The sequence below is a fragment of the Thermobia domestica genome, chromosome 13, assembly GCF_964235325.1.
Source record: "Thermobia domestica chromosome 13, izTheDome1.hap1.1, whole genome shotgun sequence".
NCBI classification, from domain to species: Eukaryota; Metazoa; Arthropoda; class Insecta; order Zygentoma; family Lepismatidae; genus Thermobia; species Thermobia domestica.
This window is the reverse complement of record NC_137466.1, coordinates 218,973,489-218,985,862: the sequence shown is the minus strand read 5'-3', so window position 1 is coordinate 218,985,862 and position 12,374 is coordinate 218,973,489. Positions and strand designations below refer to the sequence as shown.

At 39.0% G+C, this 12,374-nt stretch overlaps 1 protein-coding gene across 4 annotated transcripts in view; it reads left to right on the top strand.

Annotated features, from left to right (window-relative positions):
* LOC145669037 (uncharacterized) overlaps positions 1-12,374 on the top strand; it is a 265,385-nt gene that overhangs the window by 193,826 nt on the left and 59,185 nt on the right. The window contains exon 1 of one of the 4 annotated variants that reach the window (XM_081737388.1): positions 712-1,016. The exons of the other annotated variants lie outside the window; for them this stretch is intronic. Coding sequence (XP_081593514.1) covers positions 942-1,016 — 75 coding nt within the window. The 5' untranslated portion in view covers positions 712-941. Of the gene's footprint in view, positions 1-711; positions 1,017-12,374 lie in introns of those variants that run through there. 4 annotated transcript variants of the gene reach the window in all.

The following is a 12,374-nucleotide window of genomic DNA, read 5'->3' as shown; positions in this document are numbered from 1 at the left end:
GCATAAAAGCAACATTTCACATATGAATCTGAATGTTTCACAGCAGTTTCCACGACTAAAATAAGCACTAATATATATACTAAAACAATCGAGTAAAGAGCATTATTTGATAATTTTAAAATACAGATTTACTATATATTGCACAGTCAAAACAATATTAATTATAGGTTGGAGCTATCATTCCTTATACCTCCAACCTATGCTTAATATTGTTTCTGACTACATTTATATGTAATTCTTTTATGTTTCATGAAATCATCGAAATAAAAACGCATCAGTGGAATAGAATGTAAAAATTAGAATTTAAATTCTGATATTTGACCATATTTTATGTGCTTCACGCGCCTAGAGATAAATAATCCCACATCAAATATATATGGTGACCCTTTTTTTTTCTTTCGTGTGCCGCTTGAAGCAATGATGCGTGATAAATGATTTTGCTAATTTCATGATTCCCTTCTTCCTTGTGCCCCACACACATATTCCTGCGTGTCTGAGATGACGTCATGGCAAAGGAGGGAAGGGATGTCTTGTGGCAAAGTGATGAGGGAGAAATGTCACATATGGGAGCTCCGATTGGGTTTCCAGTTAAAGCAGGCTTTCTCTGCAGGGCAGGCTTGTTTCTCGCATCACACACCACACACACTGGGGGAGTGCTATTTCGGGTCCCTCCACCCACCCTCTCATCCCTACAGCTGTTTGAGCGAGGGTGAAGCTTGTTTGAGTTTAGTTGAGAAAAAGCAGCGGTGCACATGTGTCGGCCAGTTCAGGGTTAAATATTGTAGTATTTTGTTGTATCAGACGATCAAACACAAATCAATATTGACGCTTTTTAAAAGAGAGCCATGAGTGTTGAGAAGACAACACCAAAGGAGCTGTAGTGTTGTTGATGGTGTTTTAAGAACAGCGTGTGTGGTGCGGTGCGTGTATTGGCGTTGAAAATGGCTCAGACGCGATGCGGTGGTGAGTCACAGCAAATGGAGGAGGAAGACGAAGACGAAGGAATGGTGGATTGGGTAAGAAAGAAAGTTTTCCACTCTGCTTGGTTTGCTTGCAACTTCATCGGACGAATGCACTGATTTGACACCTGATCTAAAGTCCATCAAGCACTTTGAGCATGAGTAATACAGAAACCAAAGGAGTTTCCGGATGGGCTGGTAAACTTATGCATTTCCATTAGTGTCTTCGTTATCGACTCATATCCCAAGTAAGTCATAGTACTTACTCAATGAGAAACAAGAGTTAATGGACATTCACCACCTATCGAAGTAGTTGCATTTGAAGACCCTGCAGAGATCTCGAAATGTCTGCAGTAGTCTTGGAGTCATTTATTTTGTCTTTCCGAGCGAGATATGTTTTGCTTTCAACTTGGGTTGGTGTCACGTTTGCCCATGCGACCCGTTTAGAGTTTCGAGGAATATTCTGTATGTTTGTATTACAAGCAGTAGTAAGAGAAGTAGGCCTATTCGTTAGTATACCTGTGTTGAGGCAAAATAATCCACTACAGTGGCGAACGCAAACTTTTATCAAGAGAAAATGAAATCTTTTAAGTTTTACGTTCCAGGGTTATGCTGGTTAGGCTGAAGGAGATTGTGATGATGAGAAATGAATGAAATGCTGGAATCAAGAAAGTGGGAAGAAACGGGAGAACCCCGAGGAAACCCTGTGTTTGTCCACCACAAAGTTCACTTGACGCGAGCTGGGATCGAACCAGGGACCCCAAGCACCAGAGGTGAACGCTCTACCACTGAGCCACCGCGGCTCCTTTCATCAAGAGAGGAGGGGTATTAAAGCACTCAATTTCATCTTCTGTAATTTTTGCATATATAAATATCATAAATGTTCGATTTTTTACAATATTTTGCTGAAGCGTGACTTAACTACCGAAACCTCCCGTTGTGTACACCGCTGATGCACTGTATAGATCTTGTGTTACGAACGAATTGACATTTCTCGATATACAGTATTAATCAAAAATATTTTTGAATTTAATTAGCCTCCTTGTTGAACCGTTAGAAGAAAGTCTTTTTGTCTTTACATCATCTAATTGCTAGCAATATATGAATATTTTATTAATATGTGTATTGTTTTTCAAAGAAAATATCAGAAAATCTTTTCTTTTTCTGACATCAGTGAACTCGAAACCTTATAGTACCAGGAAACAGTGCCGTGCCGTGAAAAATCAGCGCCCGGGGCGAGAGTATACGACGGCGTCCCCGTAAATACCAGTGAAGTCGACACACCAACTGTGAAGCGCCACCATGGTTGGCACGAAATGTAAGAAAATTTTAAAAAATATACCCTCCTTTTCCTTGATTTTGACCACTTTTTGTTACTTTTTTCTTCCATTTTATATAAATAACATCCTTTTTCCTCCCAAATTTTGCGCTCCTTACTTCGGCGCCCAGAGCCGTCGCTCCTCCTCCCCTGACGGCACGGCACTGCCAGGAAATCAGTAATTACAGTGTTATGAAAGGTGAGAGGGTTGTTATCCTTAATTGCACAGTGATAGAAATTGCAAGGAGATACAAGTTGTAGACGTACTTATTCATAATCTTAAAATGTAACAATACTTTTCCCATTGCACTGAAGAGAGCACAAGATTCTAAGAAACAGGGTACCGGTATAAGTTTTTATGAGAAACCTAAGCAGTGTTTTCCCACGACTTCAAAAGAAGGAATGGAAATTATTGATTGTTGCAGGTTGTCAGGAAGGTCCTGGTGTTTATTTTTCTAGAAGCGTGGTCTTATTAGTGATAAAGCCGACAGACGTTTTCTCTGAAATGATGAGAAATCCGTGCAAGTGTCAAAGGTGAAAATGTTGAATTTGGTCGTAAATCGATGTGATTCTAGATGGGGTAAAGGGATCCAGTTAGAAGGCAAGAGTTGTGTAACTTGATAAGAAGCGTGTTCGTGGAAACAGTCATGTTTGTTTAAATGAAGGGGTGGGTGAGAGGCAGACAGCTGGCAACTGGTACCATTAGAACTTAATATTGAGGTTGTCACAAAGGGCGGAGGGATTCCGTTTCCCTAACTGCATTATTATTGTATGCAGTGAGAGAACACAGCTAGTAGTTGTACAGGAACTTATTAGAGCAAGAGCAAGTACTGTATATATATATATATATATATATATATATATATATATATATATATATATATATATATATATATATATATATATATATATATATATATATATATATCGCAAAGAATGACTTTAGAGCACAACAGATTAAGTTTATAGAACAGGTTTTATATATTCTCAAAATTGATATTCTTCACATTTCTAAGAAAGGATACCATGCTTTTACGAGTAATGACAGACTAATGTTATTGAATAAACATAAATGGTCAGCAGTTGTCACTCAACTGTTCGTATATTTTGTCCTTTTTATTGTGTATCTTGATTTATAAATTGTAGATAATACGTGTTAAGTGCGAGTGCACAGTCCTACATAATTGCTTTGATCTACTTCTACTTTGAGCTCGGCTCCTTTAACCAATCGCGTCAGTCATATTTATGAAATCGGGTGTTTTGAAAGAATTGTATGGAAGAGAAAACAGCTGAAAATCTGCGGAAGAAAATTGGAGAAGCATTAAACAAGCAATGGATTGGTATTACTATTGAATTTGCCAGAAGCAGTGAGAAATTGAGTACCCTTGAATCCCTCGATTATACGGTGTAGGTAAAGGAGACGGATGATATGGAATGACAATGTGGAAGGAACCCAGAAAATCCCTGGGCACGATTCTTTCGAGTTTGTCACTATTATGCACGGAGGCGAAGGGAGACGCTGATGATGAGATAACACATGCACACGGCGTTTGTCTACCACAAAGCTCACCTGGTGGAATTGGTCGGTATAGAACCAGAGACCCCTGTGCAGAGATGAACGCTCTACCACTGAGCTACCGTGTTCCCGCCGTAGACACGAAGTTGTCCACTACTCATAAATTGAAATTGAACCTGTGACTCTTCACTACAGAGAGTGCGCTTTACCACCGACCCCTTTCCTCTTGTATAGTGAAGAATCTTGTTAGAACCAACTTTTTCTACGAATAAATTTGACAAATAACGAGGAAACGTTGTTGGAATATTTTTGTGGTGACTTTTTTTTCCAGTATATATATATATATATATATATATATATATATATATATATATATATAATATGTATAAAATATTGTTGTCATAAAGTGCGAGAACGTGGATTGGAGATCCAACAGTAGGTCTCCTCAGGTATCTTCCTTATACATACATAAATCAACCGCCCTGTGTTCGTTTGGCTGTTCTTGGCGTGAAATGACGATATGGAATTTATGTGAAGTATTCGGGGTAGTAAATTGACAACTGAATAATTCAGATGCTCAGACAGTCACGTTAAAAACCGTAAAAGACAATCTTTGAATGGAAGTGGGGCTGCAGTGAAGCCAACTATGGAGGACAAAAATATTGCTCGAAATGAAACAGTCATCGAGTGACTTTTTGCAACAAACGTTTCTTTCCATCGTTTCCCTTCCTCTTCTTCTTTTTTATCATCCAGTAATGTTTCTAAAGAATGATGTCTCTGTAGAAGAAAAGTGCCGATCCTTATTGACATCCACCGCCTTATGCAGAGTCGTTCTGACGCGTAATTAGTGCCCTACTAGAGTTTGATTAACATATATTTCCTGCAGTAGTCTGACCTTTAGCATGACGCTAATCATACGTCAAAACGACTCTGCATAAAGCCCATGATGTTGAGACTGGTTCTAAAGGGTAAGAGAGTTTATGTAAAGACACCACAGGTGAAGGTACACATCTCCCTCACCGAGGAAGTAATTGTCATTCGTGCGCCCGCTCAGTTCGCTCTCCTGAAAATTTGATTTTGAATAGTCATCTAGAATGCGACGAATGCGACCGAGCGAAGTAGCTCAAGTGGTAGAGTGTTGGCTTCGCATTCGGGAGGTCGTGGGTTCGAATCCCGCTGCCGACCATCCTGACTGAGGTTTTCCAGGGTTTCCCTCAGTCCTATTAGGCAAATGCCGGGATGGTACCTACTAAACAGGCCCTGGCCGATACCTTCCCAAATCCTTTCCATTGTTATTGTTTTTGTTGTTGGATATCCAGTGTAAAATGGCATCGGAGCTGTATCTGGTGATTGTTAAATAAATAAATAAATAAATAAATAAATAAATAGAAGCGGTTAACAGGATTATATCCTAGAAGGCAGTAAACCTAGCGTGCGTGATAAGTATGGAGGGCTGTCTATCCATCGGGCGCTTTATATTTACTGCATTGATAGTTTCCGTATTCATTAGAATTAATGAGAAGCGTTCGAAAAATTTTCTGAAACTTTGATCGGCTGTGGTGCAAACGGTATGATAGATACCATTATTTATATAGAATATACAAAGTTTCTTTGGAATTAGGTGTGAAAAGAGAGCAGCTGCCTGTATGTTGAATGAGGTAAGACAGTTACGAAGCTATTTGAATAAAGGAAATTGCGTATTTCGGCTTTAACCCCAAAGTACCCATTTTGTAGATGCTCGGTGAACACCTGAGCCAATTTTCGCGTCCACGGGGATCGAACTCGAGCTGTCCAATTAGTTGGTAAATAAAGAAATATGTTTTAAATATCTCCAAGATCCGATAAAGTTTTTGATCTTTGTGTTCTCTGACTTGAGTACATAGGTTGTAATATTGAATTGGAGAGATGAGAGTAGCGTTAGTTTGTTGTGAATTGGTAAAACTGTGTTCGCGTGACGAGCTGTCGATCTGTTGGCTTGGGTGGCTGCTGTGAGTTAGAGATTAGTCACTAGGGGAGTCCCCCAGCGGGAGTCCCGAGGTTATTGCTTATAAACACTAGTCTCCCTGGCTTTCTGTTTAATGAGGGCGGATACCTACCAGTTTATAGGCAGCGGCCTCTGCGCAAACGTCAGCCATCAAAATGTGTCGATTTCAGCTTTCTTAACTTCACGGAGTTAGTTTCTCGAGATAGGAGGTTGGATGACCACCAGTGGCGGAGGGTGAGTACAAAACAAAACACATTCGCAATTCCTTTCGGTAGATGCTGTGAATTTTCTTTAACCTGTATGCAACTACACGGATTAAGGATATTGCATAATCTCACTGTGATTGTTTTACTGATAATGCATTCTCATCTAAGTTTCCACTCCATTCACTTTTTTTTCTTTCTTAAAGAGAAACTGACACCGAGTCTCACCACTTTGCTGATGTGACCACTTGAAATATGTAGTAGCATCTTTTATTAAAATCATGTAGTTTGAGTTCTATTCCAAATTTACCCTATTTGTAATTTTCAGTCACCCTCCCCGTTGATGTAGTTTGCGCGTGCGCCTTCGATGCACGTGGTTCCAGCTTCAATCCCGGTGGGAAAAGATAAAAGATTTGAACGCTTTACGTTGGTTCAGATTCCACGCCTCAAAACGGTATACATTTTGATGAAAATAGAAGATATGTTCATAATTGACCACTGGACAAGAAAGTTTGTGTGTTAATGAGATCTAAACAGAATGTTATTTTGACTCGTATAATAGTTTAGGCCTATCTTAAAGTTGTTGCATCAGCCAACTTCAAGCTCGTTTTTCTCAGAATCAGGATTTAGCCGTTATGGTTTTTGAAACTTGGTGTTAGAAAAGGACGCTAACGTATATTTCAACAAACAACCTAATTTTCACTCACTGTTCAGTTTATTGTGTAAATTGGCGAGAATGAACTAACGTGAAAAAGTATTCTAATTACATACGTATGAGAAGTAAGGGAGCCGAGCTACGGTGGCTGAGTGGTAGAGCGTTCAATCCTGGCGCGTGGGGTCTCTGGTTCAATCCCAGCTTGCGCCAAGTGAACTTTGTGTTGGAGAAACACCGTGTTCGTGGGTTTTCTCGGTGTTCTCCCATTTCCTCTCACTTTCTTTATTGAACCATTGCATTCATTTCTCATCATCACCTTCTCCTTTGGCCTAACCGGCATAACCATGGGACGTAAAACTGAAAACTTCATTCCATTTTTACGCATGTGAGATAATGGCATATAAGAGAAAAAGCAAAATGAATGAAGTATTTTCTAAGGCAAATATACAGTCTTGATCGAAAATCAGGTCATGTACCCCCATTTATAAAACATTATCACAGCTTATTATTTGAGCTTCGTGAAGTCAAGTTGTTAAGCGTATGGCTTACGAAGATGCCTTTCCGATGCGTTACCCCCCGCAGCAAACTTGATCTAGGTGGTTACTCGGTAATTTTATTTTCGCCAGTTTTAAACCATACTGTGAGCTAGTCAGGGTTTCCAGGTCTTTTTTTTTTTTTTTTTTATCCGCGCCCGAACGGAAGAATCAGAATGACCTACTGCAGTTGGTTTCTTGTGAGAAGACATGAAGGTCTTGCTAAAATCCCATTGCCTGGCAACATTTCTTTCCATTTTCCCCTTCCCTTAGACATCTTTTACTGATTCCGAAACAGCAGACAGTTTTTTGTTCCGAAACACACCAGATATGCTCAAGCCGACGTATTTTGCGCGTTTTTTAATTATTCTTTCGCGTTTGCAGCTCATTGTAATTAGCCATCCACATTTAAATACATGGTCAGCGTATTCCAAGAGTACGCATGAGTTATAAAAAACGCGTCGTGAACGCATTGAGTATCCATGCACTAAAACAGCCAAAGAACATTCACATTTGTTTGCTTGCGCGGATGTTTTAAAAAAAATGGATGGCCGCGATTTTTTGAACATATAGTAAAGAAGTAAATATAATAATGTGCAAAATACACATTGAAGAATGTATATACGTAAAGGAAATTTTTTTGTACGTAAAATGATCACAGTACTTGATAGGGGATGCCATTCATTCATAGATGCTTCAATTATATATGATTTTCCATACATTGTCTAAGTCAATGCATCTCTTGATTCACATATTAGTAAAGTTTTTCTGCTTAAAGCAGCTGCTAAGACATTCAAAAACAATAACAATGTAAAAGGGGGAAAGTCTGAGCCTGTTAGCGTAGACACCATTTCAATATTTGCTAAATAGCTTAGAGGGGATTTGACCACAAAGTTAACGTAAAATCCGAGAAAAGACTATATTATTCTGAAACATAATAGCTTAGCTCAGTGGAAGAAGTTGGTACCATCCCGACATTTTCGTTGAGGAAACTAAGCTCTGAATTCGTCTTGCAACTTCTCAATTGCGAATTAAGTACGCAAGCAATTCATTTACAGCATTTTGGTTGTAATTACCTGCAATTGTAGACTCATAGAATATTGCATGTCAGTATGTGCACTGGCTGCTTGTAGTGTGTGCGTTCTGCTTAATTGTTCTGTTACGTGGTCGACTGCAACGCCTTGCTTCCCTTCCGTCGTAACCTTTGGTAATGAAAAATGAGTGGCTTTTTAAGAGAATTGAACTTGTGCACCCGATGGTCATTGGGTGGAACCCTCAAACGACGATAGAAGGATGTAATTTTCGCTGGGTTGCGTGTCAATTTTTCTGTTTTAAAAATTTAGTTCAGGGAGTCAGCACGCGAAAATATTCACCAGCATTTCTAATGGATCACTGATTACGTCAGTCAAGAAATTCCGCAATGGAGTGCTGCAAATGGCGAAATTCTACTCCAGTCACTTTGATGATTGAGGTGGAGGGGTGGGAGAAGCAAATTGTTAATTAGAAGTTTTATGTCTCATGTTTGAATGTGTCGGTGAATAGGGCCATTTATAACGAAGTATTCATTTTTATTTCTTGTCCGGATAAACATATGATCTGCCCTACACATAATTATTTAAAGGGTAAAGACTTATCTGCAATTTGTTATAAATGCAAAGTGTGTAGTATCAAAGAAAAAACTATAATATCTAAAAATTGACCTCTTTGTTAGCGTTACTATTTTTTGCGCTGAACGCTCGGGTTCTATTCACGGTTGGAACTCTTTTGCTTTAGGTTACTTTAAGCTATAGGAAGTCCGTATCTCATTGTCTTGGCGTTGTTAGAAAGGAATACTAAACTCCTAAATAAAATATCCAATATAATAGTGGTGCAGTTTTCGTGTTTCAGAAACCAGACGAACACCTGTTGTCTGATAGCTATTGTTGTTTCGTACTATTTCATGTGTTTGCGTACCAATTATAGCCTTGGTTCTTGAAAAGGACGTAGTCGTTCAGTTGTAAACCATTAATCTCTGGTTCAATCCCCGGACATATGAGTTCGTAGTGGATAGAATTGTGGGAATGCTCTTGTGCTTTGATTGCACCAATTCTCCCAAAATCGTTTTTCACCCTCGAGCTTATAGGTCAAAGTGGAGGATGTTAAACTAAATATTTAATTTCTTTGGTGTTTTTCTCCGGCTTTGGTTTCCACTACGGAAGAATCAAGCATCACGAGCATTTGAGCTTTTAGATATAAAGGACAACGAACTCCGGTGTCCAAAGCCACAAGTACCTGCGGTGCCTAGATCGTGCAAACCATGTAGTATATTGGGAACATAATTAAACCCAAAATATGTATGTTTGGTGGATGTTGAAGGAACTGCTCATATTCCGGGAATAAATGTACCTTGTTTAATTATTTCATTAACTTTCACATGGATTATTGGCAATGAACACCAATAGCAGCAATAGAGGGTAAAGAAGTCGGCCGGGTCTCTGTCAATAGGTACCATCCCAGAATTCGCTGGTGATAACAAAGAAAACATTTCAGAATGAGAGGCCATCGGATCGGAACCCAGGACCTCCATTTTGGATCAAAAACGATAACTAGTTTACGTTCGCTCGGTTTAGGTCTCAGCTAAAGGACCTAGAGTGGAGGTCAGTGGTGATAACCTATAGAAACACGCAGCTTCTGTTATAAATCATAACCCTTCTTTCAATGGGTCTCTGCAGCCGCACATTCTTTGAGTGAAGACAGGTTGTCCGTAGAAATAGCTATTATTTCCGGATTCTTCTTCTTCTTAACATTTCCCACACGGAATTATTGTATTTTATTGATTAATCTAAATAAAAGTTGTTTCGTTATTTTTCATCCGCAATTTGTGTTTGTAATCTGCAATTGACTGAATAAAACGACGTCCGTGACGCGCGAGTTTGTATGGAAGGTGAGCTTCATTCAGAGTCACTGGGCCGTGAACAAATATTAATGGATTTCCCACCTCACGATATATTACAACTGTAGGCACGTTTACGACCGATATTCAACGTGTAGTGTGTGCTCATAATTCATAAGAGAATTAACATGTGCCGTTTTTTATGGAGTATTCCGAGATATTAAACTCTCCCTGGTTGATAACAACAGGGGTTGGTAGGGAGGGTCGTGCCATATGTGTGCGATAATTACTGATTCGGACGCCTCCTATTTGACAGCGGGGGTTGATTGTTAAGTTCATTTGTTACTTGGATGAAACAGATATTGTTCTGTTGGCTCACTGATTCTAAAGCAGCTTTTTTCCATATCCACATTGTAGTTTTTTTGTTTGGTAGGAAAGTCGCCTGTGTTTTTAGTGCCGACTGTGTTTTTACTGCCCACTCTGGTTTTATGTAGATGCATGCATGAATTCCAAGCCGTGTGTAAGAGCACATTGTATAAACTCTAGTGGCCAACAGGATAAAAGTCTTCTTGAGAAATGGAGGCTGTCTTTATTTCTTTTTTCTTTGTTTTGAAAGAAAGGGAAAAACGCTGAAGCGGAGGCAGCATTTGGAGCCAAAAATGCAGATTTCTGTGTGGAAAAACTCGTGGAGACAGCGAGCGTCATCGAAAGAGTTTACAAGTAGCTCTCTTCATCATTTCCACTCCAATGTAACATCTCCAATTTAAGTTGTTTTTTTATTTCTTTTCAGAACTGCCAACTATTTTTCTGTTGTGCTTTTAGTGATTTCGTGAACACGTGGGCTGAGTTAGTCTGAATAGTGGAAGCTTTTATGATCGTTATAAGAAAGAGGAGAGGCAAAGCATAGGTACACGAATGTGGGGTGGGGTGGGGTGGGCTAACATAAACCTAGCAGAAAAGTTGGAATTCCCATAAAGGGAACCCACATAAGCAAGATCTATTTGTAGTTGTTACTTCGTTCATATTCGTTACAACTGCGCCTAAGCACTAACATTCATTCAGTACTATTATTATATGTAGGGACACGGTAGCCCAATGATAGAACACTACTTTTAGTGTATGAGGTACCTAGTTGTAGTTCGATCCCAGCTCCAACCAAGTGAGTTTTCTGCTGGACAGTATGTGTGGGTTTCTTCGAGGCTCTCCGCTTGGTCCCACTTTCTTCATTCCACCAATCACTCTCCATTAGCCACTATGCATAATTATGGGCCATTAAACTTAAAAAAAAAAAACTACTATTCATTATTATCATTATTTTACATTTACATCCAGACCGATTTGCTTCCTATATTGTCTGCTATCAAATCTGCATCACGTAGAGGAACCTGATGTAGTCCACTCATTGTTAATGTTATTTCTAAGTTTTTCCAATGCGTGTTCTAAGGCAAAGTTAAAAAGTAATGAGGGCCATGTGTTCTTTTATTGAGACCGTTTTAAATCCCGAAAGAATCAAATAACTTAATTCCAATTCAGACATGGCTTCAGCAACCGACGTAGCTTCAATAACCTTGGAATCATCTAATCGGCTTTTATAAAGCGATGCGTACCGTCATATTACCATTTTTTCTGTAATATTTTCCTGCATAGAACATTCAATCCGTATACATAATATTGTAGATACATACGAATTTATGTTATTTACTCCCTTCCTCCATCTTAAACTAACAACCTACATGTAACTCGATATAATCTGGCCTCATATCTACCGGAATTAGAGTCCACTCACTCTGTATATTTTTCCTGTCCTTTCGAGATGTGGGATTGTATAGCTACCTTCGTAATGTTTAATGTGCTAAGCCTGGAGAAACATAAAATGATTGAAAACTAGAAGTTTTCAAAGATGAAATGGATAATGACAATGATAAATGGTTTATACCGGGTATTAAATGAATAACAATGCGTTCCTCGTGTAATGGAGGGGAGGGAAGCTTTACAGCCTCAGCACCATTTCAGATTTTAAAAGTGAACTCTACACTATTGATACTTAGTAGGGTGTAGTAATAAATTCAGTCCACTTATCTCGAAAATCTACGCACGGTAAATATATTTTCAAAGCAGATATGGTGTAGGTTGTTGCTAGAGCAATGCTCAATACAAAGACAAACATGTGAAATGCGTTAGGTAATTGAGAATGGAGCTTTATTACAATGAAAGAAAGCGTCTGCGATGTCTGTCCCTCTTGTCAGATACAGGTGATTTGAATGGACGTATTCTCCCATCAATGGAATCAGTGGAATAGAATTACGAAAGGTCCAAGTGATAATAGGAGGTGGT